We start from the raw sequence: 23,731 nt of genomic DNA, 5'->3' as shown, positions 1-23,731 counted from the left end.
AGCCCGATTAGATTATGTTGAAAAAGAGTAAAAATTAGAGACGCTAAGGAATAGAGGCAGAAATTAAAGGACGTGCTCACATTTTAATTTGTTATATACAATTGTAGTTTCGGTGTTGACTGATTTTTAATTATAATAAATCCGTTGTTCAGGTTTGAGTATCTGTTGCTACGTTTTCAGTGTAACAGTTCACAAGCTGTACACTTACAAAAACCACAGCCTGGGAGTTTCTCTGGACCTGCCGACAGTCTGATACTGGCTTTGATTCTCCAGCACGCTTCAGACTGTGTACTTGGGTCCAGCTGGTGATCATACACTGACGCAAATCGCTGTTTTAATTTCCCCAGAGTCACTGATATTGGAAGCAGTGAAAAGATTAAACAAACAATGAGTTGAAATACAACCTCTCGGTTACTTCCACTAAAAAATCTGAAGCGAAAAGTAATTTTTAGGAATCCATAAATTTTTCACTTATTTATGATTATAATACCAGATTTGATTAGGAGGCCAACTACCCACAAGATACTGGAACAGCGATAGTCCAGCATTATTAGTAAATTGATTTACATCTTCACTACCGTTAGTGTAGAGGCTGCTTAAAACTGATTGTTGTGGTGCAATGACTTTGAGTTCTTGCTAACCAGTTCTTACTGGTACAAAACTGTTCTCTAATTTAGCATTGATTGGAAGGAAATCATTGTCAGGCTAAAAACTGGATGAACCTTTGACACCTTGCCCAATTTTTTTTTTTAGGCTGCTGGTTGCTATCGCCTGTTTTTTTTGCCAGGAGATGAGTTAAAATGACACCCCCAACAGTATTAGACTGACAGTCTCACTTAGAGAGACCACAAGTTGGCTGAGTGGGAAGTGGAAAAATGTCACACTGGTGTAGTAGAGGGTGGGTACAGTAGAGTAAACTTTACTGTCTAACCTGATTGGGGATAAGGATGATCACTGCTACGTTTAGATTCCAAGAAATGGTAAAGTATTTCATTTCTGAGCACCTGCTTTCTTCACCTTGATGAACTCAAACCCTATATAATGAAAAAACTGATCTTGGGATTATTGCAGGGCTCTGGGGAAAGAGCGAGGGTATGAGACTGATTGGATAGCTCTACCAAAGAGCCAGAATAAACATGATGCGTCAAATAGTCTCCTTTTGTGCTGTATGATTCTATGATTGTGAGTGGTTGAGTATGGGAAAAGTCCTCTCTCTAAAGCTGAATTCAACACCTTTCCCTCCCAGTTAACCAATTAGTTTCAATTCCAAAGGTCACGATCTAATTGAGGCGGTTGTACTTTTCAGCTTTATGGTCAGTGGGTAGCTTTACCATCTTGGAATATAAAGTTCCAAGTGTAGTTTTTGTTACCTCACAGTTCCAGTGCGGAACTTTGTGGCACAGTGAGAATGCAAAGAAGGAATTCAGGCCCACAGGAGTTTTCACTTGTTATGGACAGGAAGCCTAGAAGGACCTCTGACCTCTTACCTGATTGCCCACTGTGCGTTCTGTGCCAGAAGTATGAATTTGTAAAGCGTACCTACAGAGCTGTGTTTTGTCTTCACAAATATCAATAATTGATATGTTTTTGATGATTATGTTTTTTTTCTTTTTAAAAAAAAAAGGAGCCTTGGGGTCCAATGTTCCAAGGTTCGTTCTCTCACATTAGACTCCTGGGAGCCAGAATTACTTAAGGTAGCATAAATTTTGGCACTTGATAAAATTGGCATTTTATTCAATTCTTATTTTGCATGATTTTCTACAGCTTAGAATCAAAATGACTTTCTCTTTCAGTTGATGTGCGAGCTTGGAAACAATGTCATTAATCATATTTATGAGGGAAGATGTGGAGAGCATGGACTGAAGAAACCACAACCAGCAAGCACAAGGTTGGATTTGAAATAATTCTCCAAGTCAGTGTACCATACCTCATTCAGAATTTTGATCTTGTTCCCAGTGGACCGGTGATTATGGTGCTGACTTCCTTGCCAGATGGCTGTGGGTTGTCTGACTTGAATCTGTCTCCCACCTCGGGGATCTCTTGGTCATGTTTCCACCTCTTGGGTCCTTCTAGAAATGCATTGATCCACCTCAGACTCAGAGAGAGCAGCTAAAGTTGGCATTATCCATTATGTTCTGCTCCAGGTTATCCTTCTGTATTAAAGGAAGGTTTGGCTGTAGCTGTGGAGAAACCTTTGGCCTGCAGTGAACAGAAATGCCATTTTACGAGGGCCTTTTAAAAAAAATAAATTTGTGTTGAAATGTTGGCCACCTGCTCCTGAAGGTGCTGCCTCTTGCTGGGGTCGAGTCCTATGCAAGATGGAGTTTGTCTAATAGCTTAGCCAAGCAGCCGGTCATGTGTAATGAGCAGTGAAGATTTGATCCTGGGTGAGGGATGTCACATGCTATCGCTACTCAATGTCTACACTTATTATAGGGAACTGGCTGATTTTTCTTCTCCATAGCCCAGAGGCATTAAGGAGGAGTGTTGAGCTCCGACTGACACCCTGGCTGTGATCATACTGCACATTGAACTTGAGATTTTCCAGCTCAGTATCACGCAGCAAATGTGTGTAACAACTGAGCTGCTGAAGGAGGTACAAGAAACCCTTTGAGAAATGTGTAATATTCCCGGATCTCTGACATTTCCTGTTCATACTCTCCGTACGTGAATGGTTAGCGGGGGGTTCAGCTTGTTTCCAACACTTTGAACTTACAAAATGTTTTAGGCAGCAGAAGGAAGCCTGGATCAAAGCCAAATACGTAGAAAAGAAGTTCCTTAAAAAGCTGCCAAACACAGATGCACTTGCAGATACGGAACGGAAACCTCGGCGATGGAGCGTCAAGAAATGCCGACGGCACAACAGTTCCACCAAAGCTCCAACAGCCCGGCGGAGGTACCGGCAGGATACCGGTAGTATGTCACCAGCAACATTTGCAGCAGGTAAAAGCCAAATTATTCAAGTCATTCCTTTGGGCTCCTGTTTGTTGTTTTTTAAAATTCAATTTTCTTCCTTCCTCACCTGAAGGTGGGACTCCGGCTGGACAGAAATGGGCAGATCTCTATAACTTGCTTCATATGTTAATCTGGACAGTCCAGGCTGTTTGAGCATGAGGGATGTTACAGCCAAGCTGATGATGAAGTCAGTGTGCATTTCATCCGGCTGAATTTTGTTTCCTCCCCGCCAGGAGCGGAGGTGGGTGAAAAAATGGTGGCCGGCAAGCATGGACCGTGCACCGCCGCGCTGCCGCGATCATATGCAGGGTGACCGCACACCACCAACCCTCCCCCCCCCGCCCCGCCCCCTTCATGTGGCAGGGGCAGCCCCGGCGATCCCGTGAATGGCGTCAGCTGTCTCTGTGCAGGTGCCGGCTCCATTTTTAATGGGCTGCCAGCCTGGCTCAGAGAATGCAGAGTTGCCCCTGTTCCCACCTCCGCCCCCCACCCCCCCCCCCACCCCCACAACTGCACTGAAAATAAATGTCTGACCCGTCTTTCGTCCCCCCACACCTTCACTAAAAATGCAGAGTTGACCCCCTCCCAGCCCCCAACTACACTGAAAATGCTCTGATTCCACCCCCCCCCCGCACTACCTTCCTCACCTCGGTGACACCAGTTTTGCCTGGGAAAATGAAGGCGCGTGTGCTGGCTGCCGCACTGAAGATCCGGATCCGATGGTAAGATCGTGGGGAATTGTATTTAAATGTATGCATAAAGTTCATTTCAATATTTAAAGTCGAGTCCCATCGCCAAGCATTGGGGGGCCGCCATGGAGCCTCACCACCACTGGGAAGATCGGGCCTGGCAATCCCGGCGTCAGGCTCCATGGCGGGCCACTGCAATCTTCTGCCCTCCCAACTACGGAGCCTGACGTCGGGAGCTGAACAAAATTCAGCCCACCGAGTCCACAGCACAGAAACAGGCCATTCGACTCAACTGGTCTGTGCCGTCGTTTATGCCCTGCCCAAGCCTCCTCCCACCCTGCTTCATCTCATCCTATCAGCATCTAAAATGAGTCTCTGGTTCATGATAGGAACAGGAACCCTGCCTGATTTTTCCCACCCCTAGCCATGGGTACTGAGGTAGATTGTGTCCCTATTCACCCTTGTTTCTAAACATTAATTCAGCACAGAAATCCAGCCTGGAATCTTCCTCTGTAAGGCCGAGGACAACACCTAAAGGTGCACTTACCAACCAAGCCACTGGGATCACTGTGACTTTTAATTAACTCTGCTCTGAATGACTCTCCCATCATAGTAATTTTTTTTTAATCCAGTTCTTTCTCAGCCACATTGGTTGCAATAGTTTTGAAGAATTCTAGTCTAAGATACCATGTTGTACCTATATTACAAATACTCCAAAAAAAGCTTACTGTAAATTGGATTGTTCCAAATGATAGTAGACTCAAAGGATAATTAAATACATTGTCCAGTGTAAAACTGCGACCCACAGACCAGATATCATCCCTGTGCGGAGCTGATTAATGTCAGTTGTGGTAGCCTCAGTACCCCTGTACCAGGAAGAGGAAGAATTCAGGCAGGCTTCCCTCCCTTAATTATCATTCACTGACCACTTCTGGACGAAAGCTCTAGTGTGGTCCCATGATCGAATACTCACTGTCTGAACTGGCACATGAAGATTGGCCATGGTGAATTATTGAAGGATGACAAGCCCACATTGAGTCCGTCCTTTCAGGAGAGCAGAGGGATGATTGGAGTCCAAATAAAAGAGTGTTTTGTAGCGTTAGGTTTGCTCCTCCCTGTGTATTCCCGCTTGGCTAATTGCTGCTTTTCTTCCTGTGTTGGTCACAATGGCAAAACACAGCGGCTGCACTGGAGAGAAAATTTCGAAGAGACTCCCTGTTTTGTCCTGATGAACTCGACTCGCTGTTTTCTTACTTTGACACCACAGCTGGGCCACGTAGTAAGTATATTCTTATGGATCATGTTCGTAGCACCAAATACATACACAGTACTGGCCAGGTACACACCAGTGACTGAATACACAGTACAGACTACAGTTTTCATGATTGTGCTCCACTATTATTTCACTGCATACCTTCCCCTTGCTCCCTAACCTTTGTTTCCTTGACATACCTTGCAGTGTAAAGGTACTGAACTTTGTCTTGTTCTCTGCCTGCTGGCCCCGCAGGTTTAAGCAGCGACAGTGGACTGGGCGGCAGCACAGATGGCAGCACTGATATCCTGGTCTTCGGCACGGTGGTGGACAGTGTCACAGAGGAAGGTTAGTCTTGTTCCCAATTTTTTTTCCCCTTAATGCCTGGTTCAGAAGGCATGGCTGAGGATCCGTGTCAGATTTCAAGTTTCTGATGTAATAAAATATCTTAATGAGCTACATCTCCCACCAGCAACATGCACAGTATACAGAGACTCTTACATTTTGCTCTTGAAATGACCTTTTAAGAATTTTATGATCGGGTCTGGTCCACATTCCTGATCACTGTCCAGTGACTCCAGCTGAAAAATGTACAGACTTTACACAATGATGGGATAAAGCTAGGTTGTGATGCATCCCAAGATCAAATAGTCTGTCAATACTCATTGTTTATGTTCACACTAAGAAGACTGGCTACTAGGATAGTGTGTAAGAAAGTTGCCAGCACCTGTGAGATGACACCCAACATAGGTCTACACCTTCGGGAGAGGAGAAAGTGCCTTATAATTTTTAAAAATTGTTGCTCTTTTTTTGGAATTAAATTCTGTTTTTAATGAATGAGTTGTACAGAACTTACACTCTGTCAGCCCGTGATACAATGTGAGGGGTAAGGTTCAACTTCAACTCACAGCCGGCAGCACAGGCGGAATCTTTGACGTGAATGACTTAGATTTTCTAACTCTTCATTTGAAATGAATACAGTTTTTAGTCTCCTCATTTAAGGAGGGATATTCATGCATTGGAGTCAGTTCAGAGAAGGTTCACCAAGTTGATTCCTGGGATGATGGGTGTTATGAAGGTCCTTTTAAAAAAATTTTTTTTGAGGATTCGTGTGTTGGAATTGTGGGGATGGATCCATTGGAGGACTGAAGTAAGTCCATAGATGTTGGACTTTGTTTTTAAAAGAGGTCGCCGGAAGGACACTTGAGGCCTTGGTTGAAAACAACCTTTACTGGAAGTCCTATTCCTTAAGCTCAATAAACAGCAGAAACCTTGCTGACTTGGGGGAGATGTTTACAGAGAAATGATATGTCACACAATTTCTGCTAAGGTAGTGGTAGAGAAGTTAACCCAGTTCTTAACTAGATATGGATTACCAATTGAGATTCAGTCCGATCAAGGTTCCAATCTTGGGTCTAAAATTTTCCAGGAAATTATGAAGAATCTGGGTATAATACAGTTAAAGTCTTCAGTATACCACCCACAGACACAAGGGGCTTTAGAATGGTACCATCAGACCCTCAAAACAACGATCAGCGCATGCTGTCACGAATATCCCCACGATTGGGATAAAGGGCTAGAATTTCTTTTGTTTGCCACTAGGGATTCACCTAATGAGTCGACTGATTTTAGTCCTTTTGAATTAGTTTATGGACATGAGGTAAGAGGTCCTCTAAATCTAATTAAAGAAAGGTTTTTAGAGCAGAGGGATGAATCTTCTGTGTTAGATTATGCATCTGTGTTCCAGGAGCGGCTCTCAAGAGCCTGCAAAGTGGCTCAGGAACACCTGAAAGCTTCCCAAACAACCATGAAGAATTGGTCAGACAAGCATGCCAAGACCGGAACATTTAAACCAGGGGATGAGGTGTTAGTATTACAGCCTTTACAGGGTGAACTGCTGAAAGCACGGTTCAGTGGTCCATATAAAGTGGTCAAAAGAATTGGTAAAGTAAATTATTTGATTGACACCCCAGATCGCCGGACAAAGAACTGGCTGTGTCATATCAATATGTTGAAACAATATCATTGCCGGGAGGAGGATAAGCAAGCACAGGTATGTCAGGTAGTAGGGACAATGAAGGATGAAAGGGATAGTGAGGATGAGGCAGAAGAAGGCAATTCTCAAATTGAACCAGCTACTATCCGGTTAGCTAATACTGAATCGTTAGGGAGATTAGACACTATGCTTTCATATTTAGATGCAGAACAATGAGAAGACCTAACAAGGCTACTCACGGCATTTAAAGGGGTCTGTAGGGACAAACCAGGATCTACAACCTTAGCCATACATGATGTGGATGTAGGGGAATCCTTTCCTATAAAACAGACTTCTTATCACTTAAGTCCAGAGAAACAGTTCCATGTAAAAGCAGAAATCCAGTACAGACTGGAAAACCTAATTGAACCCAGTCAAAGCAGCTGGAGTTCCCCAGTCATGTTAGAGCCTAAACCTGATGGTTCAACTAGATTCTGCATAGACTGCAGAAAGCTTAACGCAGTAACAAAGGCAGACTCCTATCCAATTCCTTGTTTGGAAGACTATATTGACAGAGTGGGCAGTGCCATGTTTCTTACCAAAGTAGATTTGTTAAAGGGATAGTGGCAGGTTCCTTTAACACCCGAGCTAAAGAAATATCGGCCTTTGTCACACCAGCTGGTCTTTTTCAATGCCGAGTGATGCCATTCGGGCTCAAAAATGCCCCAGCTATTTTTCAGAGACTAATGAACCAAGTGGTAGCCAATGTTCTAACTGTGTGGTTTACCTTGATGATGTGCTGGTATACAGTGACTCTTGGGAGGACCACATGGAACAACTAGAAGCTCTGTTTAGAAAATTACAATTGGCTGATTTAGTGATAAACCTTGCCAAAAGTGAATTTACAAAAGTGAGGGTAACCTACCTCGGGCAGAGATAGGGCAAGGACAAGTGTTGCCAAGAACGGCAAAAGTACAAGGATTGGCGGAGTTCCCTACATTAAGACTAAGCGAGAAAATCATGAGGTTTTTGGGGATGTGTGGTTTCTGCTACAACTTTGTACCAAATGTTAGCACTATAGCTGCTCCACTAACAGATTTGCTACAAAAAAAGAAAACCAAGGTAGTGTGGTCAGGGGAATTACAAACATCTTTTGAGAGGCTGAAAGCCATTTTGATTAATGAACCAGTGTTGGCTGCTCCAAATTTCACTGAGCCCTTCAAGGTAGTAGTTGATGCTAGTGACTTGGGGGGGTCAGTGCAGTCCTGTTACAAGATGATGAATCGGGCATAAAAAAGTCAGTGGGATACTTTTCCAAAAAGCTAAATCGACACCAAAAGAAATACTCAATAGTGGAAAAAGAAACCGTGGGCTTATTATTAGTTCTTCAGCATTTTGAAGTTTTTTTTTTTATTCGTTCCTGGGATGTGGGCATCGCTGGCTTTGAGCATTTATTGCCCATCTCAAATTGCCCTTGAGAAGGTGGTGGTGAGCTGCCTTCTTGAACCACTGCAGTCCATGTGGAGTAGGTACAACTACAGTGCTGTTAAGAAAGGAGTTCCAGGATTTTGACCCAGCGACAATGAAGGATGGTGTGTGGCTTGGAGGGGAACTTGCGGGTGGTGCCTGCCATGACTACAGAGAGACACTGGTATATACTGATCATAACCCCCTAGCCTTTGTGGAAAATTCAAAAACCAGAATGCCAGACTATTCCGATGGAGTTTACTATTGCAACCTTATCACTTAAAGATTATTCACATTGCGAGAATGTGATTGCGAATGCATTGTCTAGGATTTAACTTTGCTTTGAGTTATCTGAGTGCAAAGATGGTACAAAGCAGAACTGTATTAGCTACAGGTAATGAGTGTGTAAATGTGTTTGAATTTTTTTCATCTTCTGTTTTTCCATACTTTGTAATGAAATGCATTTAAAAATGGCATTTCATTCCTCCAAGGATGGAGGTGTTATGAAAGTGCTTCTATTTTAAAAAAAAATTTTTTTTTTGAGGATCCGTGTGTTGGAATTGTGGAGATGGATTCATTGGAGAACTGAAGTAATTCCATAGATGTTGGACTTTGTTTTCTAAAAGAGGTCACCGGAAGGACACTTGAGGTCTTGAAAACAACCTTTACTGGAAGTCACATGTCTTAAGCTCAATAAACAACAGAAACCTTGGTGACTTGGGGAGATGTTTACAGAGAAATGACATGTCTCGATTTATGAGGGTCAGGAGGTTCTGACTTGCTGTTTGGTTTCGCTTCTGAGATATTGTTTTTGTTCAGTTGGGGTGTGGACTGTGTTAGAAAGCAGTTGGATATCAGTCAGCCAAGAGAGAAACACCCAGCTTGCCTCCTTCCTGTTGTCTCTGTGAAATGCCACATTTCTCCTGAGGAGCTCCCGGAAAGCTTGCCAGATTAATTCTTGACGCCGTCTGAAAAGAATTGCTCCACAAAAGATCCCAGTGACCCATCTACATGTACTCAGATGCCAGACTGTATGCCATTTTGGAGCACAACATATCTCATCTGTTTTCTTCAAGAATTAACAAGCATTTGGCCAAAGTATTCTTTTTTTGTTTTTTTTTTATAAACGAGCTCTGCAGAGAAAATCTCTATTTTTCGGTTAACTGGTGTGTGTGTGTGTGAGTGAGAGAGAGAGGGGCTAAGGTAAAAAGGGAACCGTCATATTTTAATCTGTGTGTTAATGCTTTGCTTCATTACTGGATAAATCTTGTTTTGTAATAAACTGATAATGTTATTGTTTATTAAAGAAACCTGGTTGTATTTTGTTTGGAGACAAAGAGTAGCGTATATGATTGACCGTATTGATAACTGGGTAAACATTTAAATATATGTTGTGACCTGTGGAGAAGTGAAACTAGAAAAGACAGTGCACTCCTCCCACCTCGGTCGTAACAAGGGGTTGTCTTATGAGGAAAGGTTGAGCAGGTTGGGCCTATACTGATAGTTTAGAAGAATGAGAGGTGATCTTATTTAAACATATAAGATTCTGGGGGAGCTTGACAGGGCAGATGTTGAGAGGATGTTTCCCCTCGTGGGGGTATCTAGAACTAGGGGGCACAGTTTCAAAATAAGGGGTTGCCCATTTAAGATGGAGATGAGGAAGAATTTCATCTGAGTGGAATCTTTGGAATTCTTTACCCCAGAGAGCTGTGGAGGATGGGTTACTGAATATATTCAAAGCTGAGACAGACAGATTCTTGAACTATAGGAGAGTCAAGGGTTATGGGGAACAGGAGGGAAAGTAGAATTGAAGCCAAGGTTGGTTCAGCCATGATCTTATTGAATGGCGGAGCAGGCTCGAGAAGCCATATCATAAAATCATAGAAACATATAGCACAGAAGGAGGCCATTCGGCCTATTGTGCCTGTGCTGGCTCTTTTGAAAGAGCAGTCATGTTTTGTTCCACATCCTAGCTTTTTGTCCATAACCCTATAAGTTCCTCATCCTCAAGTACCTGCCCGACTCCTTCTTAAAATTATTTATGGAATCCACTTTCATCACCTTTTCACGTAGAGTGTACCAGCTCCCAACAATGCTCAGTGGAAAAAAAATTACCCCTCATCTCCCCTCTAGATTTTAATGCCAATGATTTTAAATCTATGACTTCTGGTTATTCACCAGCCTGACAGAGGGGCTAGTTTTTCTCCCTCGACTCTATCAAAATATATCATCTTGTAAATCGCTTGAATCACACCTTAACGTCCTCTGTTCGAAGCAGAACAATCTGAACTTTTCCAACCTCTCCACTTAACTGAACTCCCTCAACCGTGGTAAACCTCCTCTGTATCCTTTCTAAAATGCAAAAGTTAGATATAGATGATATATTACTCTTCAAATAACCTCTGTGATCACAGTGAAGCAATGAGAACACTTTGGCCTTTTTTTGTCATTTTTGATTGAAATTGTATATGTTAACCAAGTAACTCCATATGGCCTTCTCCTGCTCTTATTTCCTATGTTCTTATGCAATGGTTGGAAGATCTTATGCAGCGAGTGCCTGAGATTCTGACATGTGACTCCTGCAGACAAGGCTTTGGGCAAACGGCACAAGTTGGAAAATTATTGCGGATTGGGCGCCCGCATATTTAGGATCTTGCTCAGCCCTGAGTGTCTGGTTTGTATTGTCGTGGATAAGGCTGCAGTCATTCTTAACATATTGAGTTGAACCTCCAGCCAGAATTAATGTTATACTGTGCCTTGCTAAGTTTGCGCAATCTAATCACCCAGCAGAGTGATTAATTCAAGAGATCAGGCTGACGGAAAATGGCTGACTCTTATTTTACTGTTTGCAGTGAGCGAAGTTTCGGAGGAGTCAAGTGGGGAGGCAGAGATCGAGCCAGGAGCTTCCGACTCCGAGGATCTCCGAGAACTACACCCTGGGATACTTGTATACAAGGCAGCACACGCTCGCAATCTGGCAGTCATGGCCGAGGCCTTGGCACATGGTGCTGATGTCAATTGGGTCAATGACGAGGATGAAAATAAAACTCCATTAATCCAAGCGGTCATTGGGGTGGGTTTTAGTGCTTTTCTTTCATGTATTTTAAGGAATTATTATATGAGTATTCAAGATCATTGCACAGTTTGGGAACAGGATAATGGGAGTAAAGAAAACACAGTTTAAGAGCTGGTGTTACAGCGCTGATGTGTTGTTAGAGCACTGGTGTACATGTCACTAAACTGTAGATAACAGACAGGGATAGGACTGGTCTCAGCTGTGATGCATTGAAGGTCAAATAACCCTTCAGCTCTCACTGCCCTGGGTCACAGATGAAGAATGGTGGACTGGGTTAAGTATAAGAGGATTTAAAAAAAAATTATTATTCATTCTTGGGATGTGGCTGTCGCTGGCAAGGCCAGCATTTATTGCCCATCCCAAGTTGCCCTTTAGAAGGTGATGGTGAGCTGCCTGTTTGAACTGCTGCAGTTCATGTGATAAAGGTGCTCCCACAGTGCTGTTAAGGAGGGGTGGGGGAGGGGTGTGGCGGGGGGTTCCAGGCTTTTGACTCCGTGACGATGAAGGAAAGGCACAACGTCCAAGTCAGGATGGTGTGTGACTTGGAGGGGACCTTGCAAGTGGTGGTGTTCCCAACGTTCCCACCGCCCTCATGCTCCTAGGTGATGGAAGTCGCAGGATTGGGAGGTACTGCTGAAGAATGGTGAAGGTGCCTATAAAATCGTACATTAGCATTCAGGAGAGGAAATAGGGAGCTTTGGGCCATTCCATTCAATCTCATTAGATTATCTTTCCTGGTTTGTTTCACTTTGTCTTAAATTGGGAATCCGTCATCAGACATATTTTTCTTGCTTTGTGTGTCTTCAACAGGGTTCACTTGTCGCTTGTGAATTTCTACTTCAAAATGGGGCTGATGTAAATCAAAAAGACATTCGGGGGCGTGGCCCGATCCACCATGCGACCTATCTGGGACACACTGGGTAAGGAGCATGTGCTAAACCCTCTGAGGCTGGTGAAAATTTGGAGAGCAACTGAAATCAGTTTGAAGATATTTTTATCCCTTAACCTTTTCAATGCCTCCACCACTTCTGTCTTGTCAGACTATTGGTCTGACAGCCAATGCTGGATGAGCCATAACTTCAACCAGTTAAGTCCATCGCCCTGCAAGTCCATTTCCTTCAAGTGGCCGTCCAATTTCCTTTGGAAATCATTTGTAGCAGCAGTAGCATGACAACAGGTTCAGAAAATTCTTGGTTCTCTGGGCCAGCCGGCTTTGTCAGATCTCAGCTTTTGTGGTGTGAGAGTAACATTACAGTTATAGAAATACTCAAACATCACTGTAATATTAACCAGAACTGCTCAAATAAGCAATCAAGATATGGTGTGTAATAAAATGTATGTTACCCCTATGTTTGCACTGGAGGGGCGACATGATAGAGGTTTACAAAGTTATGAGCGGCATGGACAGAGTGGATAGTCGGAAGCTTTTTCCCAGGGTGGAAGAGTCAGTTACTAGGGGACATAGGTTTAAGGTGAGAGGGACAAAGTTTAGAGGGGATGTGCGAGGCAAGTTCTTTACACAGAGGGTGGTGAGTGCCTGGAACTTGCTGCAGGGGGAGGTGGTGGAAGCATGTACGATAGCGACGTTTAAGAGGCATTTTGACAAATACATGAATAGGATGGGAATAGAGGGATACGGTCCCCGGAAGTGCAGAAGGTTTTAGTTTAGGCAGGCATCAAGAGCAGCGCAGGCTTGGAGGGCCGAATGGCCTGTTCCTGTGCTGTACTGTTCTTTGTTCCCCCCCCTATTCTCTCCTTTACTCATTCTTTGTTCCTAGTTTAAACCTTTCTCACTTAACCTCCTTCTCCAGATTCACTGCTGCACCCTCCAGCTTTAGAGATGAGAGCAACTTTGAAAACATTGAAATTCGGACTCCAAAGACCCTTTTTATTTCAGCCCAAGAATCATGGATTCCTAAAATCATGTAATGTTACAGCAGAGAACGAGGCCATTCGACCCATCGAGTCTGTTTGGCCATTCAGTTAAATCATGGTTATTTAATATCTTAACTCCATTTATCTGTCTTGATTCTGTATTCCTTAATGCCCTTGCCTAGCAAAAATCTAGGTGCTTCCTGACATCACCCCTGAGCAGCCTAGCTCTAATTTTAAGGCTATGCCCCTTGTTTTGGACATTAAAGCGTAAACTTGTTAGTAGTGTGTGGTGCGCCTTGGGACGCTTTACTGCATTAAAGGTGCTATCTAAATGTAAGTTGTTCTGAAGGTTAGTGTGAAGTGCATGTTTTCTCACTTTGTATAACTCTCTTTACAGTCAGGTTTGTCTCTTTCTCAAACGAGGAGCCAGTCAGAATGCAGTGGATGATGATGGGCAGGATCCACTCAGCATTGCTGTTCAAGCTGCCAATGCGGATATAGTGACACTGTAAGCCTCTTCCTCCTGTCTTCACTCCTGCTGTTTGAGAATAGTTACCATATTTCAAACCTGCATTCTTTTATATTGTTTATGTTTAAGAGCCATTGTTTGAAAGTCCTCGTCCTCACTAAAATTATCAAGTTTAAAAAGTACTGCTCACGACCATGTGAAAGCTAATGATTTATTCCATATTTTCTAAATTCCACATTTTCCATTGTTTTCCTGGTGGTTCAGCGACCTCTGACTCTGTATTATCTCACATTGCACCCAGATTGGGCATTGTTTTGAGGTTATCTGTTTTACCTAGGCTCAAGGGAACCATGCCTGCAGGTAACTATCAGTTGTTTGCTGAGCAGAATTTCTCCAGGAAGCCCAGGAATTCTCCCAGACACGATCCTTTGAGGCAGGGTCGGAGGGTGCAGGCGGCAGATCTGCCTCCTCCCTCCCTATCACAATTTCTTGGGGGCGTCTCCTGTTGGTCGAGCCAGCTTCTGCCCCATTTTCTTGCTGCACCCACTTCTGGCAGTTGCTGTGGAGATGCAACCAGGGCCTGAGTCGAACTTAGGCCCTTCACATGCCGGGCAAGCTGGTCAGGGAGCTTCCTGATGTGTCCGCTGCCTAAATTCCAAAATCCAGGTTGTATAGGACAACTGAAAGTAGTGAGTGTGGACAGAAAGCGAGGGGAGGGATCTGGCTGGGCTCTGATACTCTCCATGGGCAAATGGCTGCTGACATTTGAGGGTTGATAACTTTCAGTGGTGGCAGAAAACAGCCACTGCTTCAATACCTCATCCATTTCCCTTTCTGTTGGCTCCAATGTAAAGAAAATGGGGTGTGGTGCAGAATGGTCGGCTACCTGTTCCCTGCCACTGCTGAAGGTTAAAATTTGCCCTTCATCAGGCTGATGTACAAGGAGATGTCCATTAAATGAGGTAGCCAATTAAGCAGTTTTCCCACTCGGAAACTCATTTGAGACTATTGAAAAGTTTCATAAAAGTCATGTGCCAGGAGAGAAAGAGGAGACTTTCTTTCAGTTAATCTGAGCCAGAATTTAGCCCAGGTTCCAAAGGCAGAAGGTGAGCGTTGAAGCTATGCTACCATCCAGGTCCTCAAATGAAGATGTTAACCTCCAAAGTTCACCTTGAGGGGATTTGACATTTTCCCCTCTGAAGAACAGTCTCACCATTCTCAACTTGTTGCCTAAGAAATGTTAATTTGCTGTCTCTGCCCACAGATTGCGACTGGCAAGAATGAATGAAGAGATGCGGGAGACTGAAGGCCCGTTTGGCCAGCCAGGTCAATATCCTAGCAGCAGTCCCACTGAGCTTCAGTACAGGAAGTGCATACAGGAGTTTATCAGCCTTAAGATAGATGAATGCTAGGAAGACAGCACTAAATAACCTGACCGGGTGATGTAATGATGATGACTGGGCCTCTTTTGACTAGACATTTCTCTTGTGGATGGGGGCAATGAGCAATTTTCTTTATGACTGTGTGTACAGCTGGCACTGATGGTGAAAGAGGGAAAGGACAGTGCTTAAAGTTTATTTTGTGTTGTTTGAACAGATTCTTTCTTCACATTTTTCAGTTTTAATGTGATTACTGTAAAGCATGGAATTAAGTAGTAATTCACAAACATTCCACACTCTAAGGGTTAGTAATGGAGTGTCCTTGGTGGCTCAGTGGGTGAATGCATTCTCTTGCATTAGGTCTTTACTGAATTGGCTGGTCTCAATAGGTGCACGTAGAGGTGCTACAGTTAACATCAGTACCTCTGGGTGAGGGAGGGAAAATTCAACCAGGGTTCCCATTTCTGATAACTATCTAGTGACCCCTGCTAGGAAGTGCTGGAGACATTGGGTCGAGGACAGGATTGGGTTCGGCATTGATGCCCCAACCCAATCCAAGAGTTTGCCAACACACTCTCTCTAGAATCACACATGACATGCAGAGAGTTGCTGGCAGCCGTGGAACTGTCTGTCATGAGTGACTTCAGGAGAGATGGGGAGAAAAGGGAAGAAAACTGCAGGTGGGGCTAAAAGTTCATCAATCAGTTTTCAAATGAGAAGTGAACAGCTTTCCCTCCAATTAAAAGCGGAGATGCTCAGTTGAGTTTGAGTGCTGTAAATTACTGGCCTGGATTACGAGCCACAGGATCCGAATGTTTTCATATAAAACCCTAAGCATTCTTTGCATTATTGCTCGTGATTAAGATATTGGTCATTTCCATATAGCTGGGTTTGGTTATTAAAAGACACCCATTTTTAATGTAATTCTTCTTGGCTCTTTTCTCTTGGTATCCTGAGGGCAGACTGGGTGTGAATATCAGCCCAGACTAACGTTTACCCCCTCACTTGATATGATGCATTAGCAATCCTATCCAGGTCAGCAGCCTTGCCATTGGTAGGTACGCAGTGCTGCGATTATTCATGGGGTCCAGGAGGACCCGGCATGGGGTCCAGCATAGTGTCCCAAGTGGGAACCTCATGATAACAACAATGGAGTCAGCAATTGAGAGTTTTGGCAGTAGGGGAAATTGAGGTGTTTGGCTGTGGGTTTCCATCAACACCCTCTGCTGGCTGGAGGTGGACATTGGTAATTGCCATGGATACATCCAAGCTTATAGGTAGTTCTCTAAGCTGAGTGCAAGGGGGATGGCTCAGGACACAACAAAGGAAATCGTACGGGAGTAAAGTACAAAGAAATAATATTTTAAAAAGCACAGATGAGGGGAGGAGGCTAACAAATATAATTGGCATTTAGCAACCAGACTGTAAAGGGAAGTCAGAAGACTTATTCTGAATCCTTTGTTTCTCATGGAAACTGTTACACAAGTCACCAAATAAAACAATTAAACTTTGGGCAAAACCTTCTCTGCTTTCACCAATACTGCACAGGGCTAATTACGTCCGAGGCTGTTTGTTAGGTTTGATGAAAAAGCCAGAAGTCGTGTGCTCTGATTTGGTTTTTGCATTGGTGCTGCAAAACTCATTGCCTCGGTTACAGAGAAAAAAATCCAGGTGCATTGGGAAGATTTATCAGCATATGAGTGCCAAGCAAGATATGGTCCCAAGGGACTCCCTTTAATAACATCAGCAGTTTTTAAGCAGTCAGGGTTAGCTTGCCAATGAATTACTATTAAATAACTTGAAATGGCAACTAAATATTACTTTATACTATATTCAGCTTTTCTACAGTGAAGAATATTCCTAGAAAAGCAACGGAATAGGGAAGTGTTGAGCCATATGAACGACTTTGATCTTTTGACCAATCAAACATTGCTTTATTGAGATGCTGCATCTAGTAATCAGAACCTGAGCAGTTTTTGGGAGGAAGTTGATTGTTTTCTGTAATTGGGTTCCATGGTAACACTGACCTTATTTTTAATCTTTGATGTTGTAATTATTATAAACAGACCAGGTGATCTTGGGTACAAGTATAGGACAGATTCTGGCCTTGTGCCCGTACAGTGGGTGTTGTGCGTTGATGTGTATTGCTTGATTTTTTTTTAAATGGATACAACTCTCTGTTTCTCGAAACAAAATCACACATTGTAGGGGGGGTGGAGGGGGAAGAAGTTCTGTAAATATTAAAATGGAGTTTTGTTCTGATTGGGACAATTTATTTAAAATGAAATAGAATATGAATTAGATTATATGTATAAAACAACTTTGTGCACTTTTCCTACCTACAGTATTGTTTTCTGTTACACTTTGTGAATTCTCTCAGCAGTGAAAGTGTTGTTTTAAATGTTTATTTATATGAATTGCCCAGAGGAATAGTGCAATGAAAAAAAAAATGAATACAGGTAACTGTGTTTATTGTTGGAGATTTGTGGTTTCTTTTGTAACACCATAGAGTGTATTTTTTTAAATTGACACATTTTGTTTTGTATTGGCGCAGTACAGGCATAAAATGTCTCTGAGCTTTTATTTAGTGTGACGCACCTGTGCAGATTTCTACCGCTTTGTTTAGCGTAGATCACCAGAGCACATGGCGAGTTCTCAGTAGGTCAATTTTACCGCGTTTTGTGAAAGCTGTTTGATTTGCAACAAAGCTTGGGTCAACGGGGTCCCAACAGGTACAATTTCGACAAAAAAAAAATTGTTTTTCATTTTGAAACTTTTTCTTGTACTTTGTGTATGGAGTGATGTTTTCAAACTGATTTGTGATTCCCGACATCTCTAATTAAACGCTGTGCATAACATTATTTCATAGTCTAATGCAAGATGCTTACAAGCTGGGAAATATGTGTCTTTGGGCAGAGAGCAACAGTTTAAAGCACTGATACAGCCATCTCCCTCACCCATGGAGCTCGGCAGACCTGATGCTACGCGTGTCTCTGTGTCTATTCAGAGCTGTGAGAATTGCCAGAGCTGGGATGCAGCACTGTTTCCCACCCCACCCCTTACCCTGCTGATAGAAAAGCAATTAGATGTCGTTAGGAGATTGGGCTTGTATCAATAGCCCAAGCAGAATAGCTACTGAGCAATACAATACCCCAAACTTTGAACTCAAAAGCTCCATTCTTTTATCTTGTCACACTGCAGTCTAGTATATTGGATTAGGAAATTTGACAAAATGTTAGTGGCTAACTTTGATTCAATGGCCATGTGACACCCGTTTATTCTGCACACAAGTTAGACCCGCCCACAGAAGTTCCACTACTTCACAACTATTCCAAAATTCAACACTTACGGAAATAATTTCATTCATTCATTCACAGCAGACCTTTAGGCAGAAATTTACCAGGAGTAGACATTTAGGAGATGACTTCAGGTTTCAAACAATGCACTGTCAGGAATATTGATCATGCCTCAAGAATTCTGAGCTGCCTGGCTTGTTTTGTAATACTGACTGTAAGTGAGAATGGGCAGTTTGTTTTCTCTCTTTGCAAGCTTCATCGTCTATAAGCTGGAAGCACCTTTAAGGGGTCTCTTTTTTTTTTACATCAGTGTATATTTTGAAGCTTTTTTTAAATATATTTATTCCCAGGATGTGAGCATCATTGGTAAGGCCAGCATTTGTTGCCCATCCCTAATTAACCTTGAGAAGGTACTCTTAAATACTGCTGGGCAATTTCAGAAGGCAGTTAAGAGTCACCAGCTAAGAACAGCAGGTTTCTTTCCCCCTAAAGGGGTATCAGTTGGATTTTTAACAACAATCTGGTAGTTTCGTGGTCATCATTACTGATACTAGCTTTTTAATTCCAGATTTTATTTAATTAATTGAATTTAAATTCCCCAGCTGCTGTGGTGGGATTTGAACTCATGTCTTTGAATTGCTACCCCAGTAACATAACCTCTGTGCTGCCACACATATTTATGTCCCTGTGTTATTGAAGCTTTTGACATTTCTTTAGAGTTTTGTTCCCTGGTGTTAGGTATATTATCTTTCATTTTTTTACTTGAGGTTCCAAGGTTTAATCCTAGCAATGAATTATAATTTATCTTAAGTGCTAATAACACTTCAAATTTCACCCCTTAAAAGTAAGAATCTTCTTTGAATTTTCAACATAATTTAATACAGTGGGATTGTGTAATAATTGAGATGTGTGACGGAAAATCAAAATCAAAGCTATCCTGAACTGTTAGACCAAAAATATCCAATGGTTTCTGATTGAATGGTTTCGTTTGATATGGAAAGATTCAAGATGATTACAACAGTGTTACCTCAAGGTCCCTGATAGTCTAGTGAGGGACCTCCAGGGGGTCGCCAGGTCCCTGGCTCAAAAGGACAAGTTCCGACAGCATCTGTTGTGCTGAGATTAAAGAATTCTTTATTCATAAGGCTGATGGGTAATGCTGTCGAGATGCATTTTTTTTTTCTCTCTGGCGGAAACCATTGGCCCAGTGCCAATTCCCTTAGAACACTCCACATACAACATTTATCTTCTGTGCTGCCACCAGAGACGATCCCCAAACTGTAATAAATGAGGGCAGCATTACAGCATCCAAATCCTACAGGGAAAGCAAACTGAGCTGCTGCTGTTAAAGCCATCTGTAATATGGACATAGTATCGGTGATTGTAGATTGGAACGATGATGGAGTGCAAGCTCTCCTCTACACTGAGCTGCACAATTGCAAGGGGCCAAACCCGTTGTTCCACCCTTGAGAACCGTGAGGCTTAAATTTTATGCATGTCTCTTCAGGTTGTGTTAATATTAATCCTGCACAGGCTTAGAACACAAGTTATGTGCGATATGATCAGAAGTATTGGCCGGCTTGTTTAAACAAGTAGGAAGAGTGTGGTGTCACCATTAGTGTGTTTGCCTGAGATGAGAATCTGCTGAGTGTACCCACTTCCCAAGTATAGTTTAGTCACCTCTGCCCCTTTTCACTATCAGAAAAAGCACGATCAATTTAAAACATTCTCATTGCAACCACCTTTTACCTCAACTTGTAAATAATCATTTAGAAACAGGAATAGTAATAGTAATGGGGTAAGGCTGTTTGTGCTAGAGTTTGTAGAACCTGAGTCAAAAAGGACAGGAAGATTTGAGTCAGGCAGAATTTATACTCTGTACACCAGTCACATGCTGCTTTCTGATCTAGTCTACTCTAGCATGAAATTTTAGGTCAGCATACCTCTGCTCATATTTGGAGATGTGTGAAGGCCCAATTCTGACAGATGTGGCACTCGAACCATTTTATTTTTACTCCTTTTAATTTTATGTTCATCAAGGTGGGAAATAGAACACTTTCCAATTTAAGACATCCAGTGCCCCTATCAAGCACACTCAGGCTAGGTCAGGAATAGCAAAAGCGCTCTACTCTAGCCGAACCTCACAAGGAGCCACCAACTCATTCAAGTTGTCTGTGAATGAGTGAATGAATGATGTGAGCAGATTCTCTGGGCTGCTCGAATGTATTTCATTTAGGACCTTTACAGAGAGAGAGACTCTCATCTCTACAGCCTGGACAGGATCTGAATCCAGTCCCCAGAAGTGAGAGGTCACTTGTCTAACACACTGCAACGCCCAGCACTCCCTGCTAAAGCTGTCCCTTGCAAGGATCAGGGCGAATGTAGGGGACACGTACAAACCCGTACAAGCTCTTTATGATCATGCTGCCATTTGTAAGATTGTTTTTTTTTTAAAAAAGGCCTAGTGTAGAATTTTAAGCCACTTTTTTCTTCCAGACCATTACACAACACCCTGAAAATGGGCTTATTATGGGAAACAACAGATACAGGTTTCAAATAGGCTATTTTAAAAAGAAGAATGGTTTTATTCTAAAAATCATTTAACTTTAACCCTCAGTTCCACAATCAATGAAGCTGTTACTTCCTGCCAAAGACTGGAGTAAGACAAAAATGATGTATACTGAATCTAGGTAACTGAATAGATAGCTGGGTACAGAATTAATTGGAAGTTCAGATTTAAAGACTGGATTCCCCCCAACCCTTGCTTTGTGGCTCAATTTGTAAATGCACCACCCGTATGGGACGGAGCCTTAGAGCAGGAAGATCCCAGGTTCAGTAAGGAGTTTACTAATTCCAGCTGAGTCTGTGGATGGTGCTAGAGTTGGGCCTCAGTTCCAATGGGCTGGGCGGGGGGGGATGAGGGAAGTTCTCCTTCCTGATCACTGTCCAGTGAGTTCCACTGGAAGTGCACATAGACACTGGGTGATGCCAGGACTGGTTGAGCAATCATACTGCCTGGTCAAACGCCTGACAGGCACTCACTTGACGAATGGGTGAAGGTGTGGCAAGCAGCCTCATGTAGCCTGAGAGTCAGTGCCTTCAGGAGGGGAGATACTGTGGGGAATGGGGACAGTGGGGGAGGGGGGGTGGGGTGAAGAGTGGGGAGGTAGGGATGGGGTAACCAAATGGATAGTTGGAAGTTAATGCCAAAATATGAATTGGCAAAACACAACAGCTAACTTTTGTGTATGTTAGATAGCGTAGAAAGTACAAACCTGCAGTTTAAATAAAGTAATTGTGAAAAGTATGTAGAAATGCTGTAGGATGGAGTCTTGCTGTACAGCTGTAAATATGCTACGCAACTTAACCCTCTCACTGCCTGCTTTGTCATGAGCCTGTGCTAGCTTTCTCTTATCTGTACTGAATGTTGTACTCAGACTGATGCATTCTGGAGCTGAATATCTTTGTACAATTTACACTTTTGACTGTTGCCTTGTGTCTGCTTTCTTATTGTCTTTTGGTAAACTGTTAATAAATTCGGTTTGAAATCCTAACCTCAACTGGTTCTCTCTGCTTCCTTTTTCTAGCTCACTTCACTAGAGATTTCCTCCTTACACTTGTGTGCATCTTTATTATTGCACCCTTCTTCTCAACACATTACACCAAATTGGAAGCTAGGTACTGTCCCATTATAATGGATAACTCATTCTCCAGCTCTTGTGTGAGCACTAGGGACAAAGTCCTTCGCTCACACCCCCCCTCCCCAATCTCTTTGGGTCACTATCAACATTCACTACTTACCGGCAGGCCCAGAATGATCTATAATTTGCAGCTGCAGAACTTGCCCCTACAATGTTTCCCTTTTCCATCTCTGCTGTGGCTCAGGGGGTAGCACTCTCACCGCTGGGTCAGAAGGTTGTGGGTTCAAGTCCTATTCCAGAGACTTGGGCATAAAATACAGGCTGATACTCCTAGTGCAGTACTGAAGGAGTGCTGCAATGTCTGAGGTGCCGTCTTTCAGATGAGATATTAAACTGAGGCCCTGTAGATGGATGTTAAAAATCCTATGGCACTTGGGCGGCGCAGTGGTTAGCACCGCGACCCGGGTTCAGTTCTGGGTACTGCCTGTGTGGAGTTTGCAAGTTCTCCCTGTGACCATGTGGGTTTCCTCCGGGTGCTCCGGTTTCCTCCCACAGCCAAAGACTTGCGGGTTGATAAGTAAATTGGCCATTGTAAATTGCCCCTAGTGTAAGTAGGTGGTAGGAGAATTGAGGGAAGGTGGGATGTGAGAGGGAAATGGAATTAATGTAGGTTTAGTATATATAGTCGGCATGGACTCGTTGGGCTGAAGGGCCTGTTTCGGTGCTGTATCTCTCTATGACTCGTTTTTGGACAGCAGGAGATCTATCCCCTATGTCCTAGCCAACATTCCTCAATCAACATCACTAAAAGTTGGTTATCTGGTCATTATGGATTGCTGTTCGTGGGATCTTGCTGTGCACAAATTGGCCACTGCGTTTCCTACATTACAATAGTAACTACACTTCGAAAGTACTTCATTGGCTGTAAAGCACGTTGAGATGTCCTGAGGGTGTGAAAGGCACTGGATATTGTGTAAGCCTCCTTTCCCCCCGCACCCCAAACTGTTTTCCCTGCTAGCTAATTCGTGTTCTGTTGGTTGACCTTTTAATCACCATCAAAATGCAACTCTTGAATCGCCGAGAATTTCACAGCTAACATGCAGTGTGCACGGAGCGAAATGCACAGGGCTTTATGTAACTCAGCCGCCTTCAGCTGCTTAACTCACTGGCATTGCAAAAGCTGACAGGTTGAAGTGTTCAAGGTGTGAAATGCCTGGTGTTCAACCAAACTGCATACCAATAGACATTAGAAGTTTGTGCGAACATAGACACAGTTTGGACTCATAACACCAGGTGCTTGTATCAGGCATTGGTTGCCGCTACTCAACACCTAGCTGTCTCACCTCGTTAGGTGAAGAATCAGATAAGACAGCTTGTTGTTGGATGTCTCCTGTTCCAACACATGGGGACTCGGAAACTGAAACTGCTTCAAACTATTTAAAATGCAGATTTTTTTTTTACAAAATGCACAGCGCTGCTCTGTTATATGTGGACTTTTAGAAATAATATGCTGAGTTTCAGATATCCCCTAATCTCGCTAGCCTTACCCCAGCATCTACTTTCACAAAGATGCAGCTGATAGACAGTGGCCTATTGCTAGGTTAAGATATTGGACAGAGCTGCGAGGTGTTGTTCATTGACAGAGGTTAGATATGCA

General features: G+C 43.1%; 1 protein-coding gene across 4 annotated transcripts in view; it reads left to right on the top strand.

Annotated features, from left to right (window-relative positions):
* acap3a (ArfGAP with coiled-coil, ankyrin repeat and PH domains 3a) overlaps positions 1–23,731 on the top strand; it is a 338,239-nt gene that overhangs the window by 299,368 nt on the left and 15,140 nt on the right. For 3 of the 4 annotated variants that reach the window (XM_068017293.1, XM_068017296.1, XM_068017297.1), the window contains 9 exons: positions 1,625–1,694; positions 1,794–1,888; positions 2,729–2,943; positions 4,825–4,924; positions 5,144–5,244; positions 11,191–11,411; positions 12,225–12,334; positions 13,687–13,797; positions 15,023–15,084. In XM_068017293.1, the coding sequence (XP_067873394.1) occupies positions 1,625–1,694; positions 1,794–1,888; positions 2,729–2,943; positions 4,825–4,924; positions 5,144–5,244; positions 11,191–11,411; positions 12,225–12,334; positions 13,687–13,797; positions 15,023–15,084 (1,085 nt within the window). The remainder of the gene's footprint in view (positions 1–1,624; positions 1,695–1,793; positions 1,889–2,728; positions 2,944–4,824; positions 4,925–5,143; positions 5,245–11,190; positions 11,412–12,224; positions 12,335–13,686; positions 13,798–15,022; positions 15,085–23,731) is intronic. The other variant, XM_068017295.1, reaches the window with a different exon arrangement.

The sequence above is a fragment of the Heterodontus francisci genome, chromosome 37 (genome assembly GCF_036365525.1).
Source record: "Heterodontus francisci isolate sHetFra1 chromosome 37, sHetFra1.hap1, whole genome shotgun sequence".
Taxonomy (NCBI): domain Eukaryota; kingdom Metazoa; phylum Chordata; class Chondrichthyes; order Heterodontiformes; family Heterodontidae; genus Heterodontus; species Heterodontus francisci.
Note: the sequence above shows the minus strand (reverse complement) of the source record. Positions and strands in the feature narration are given on the sequence as shown.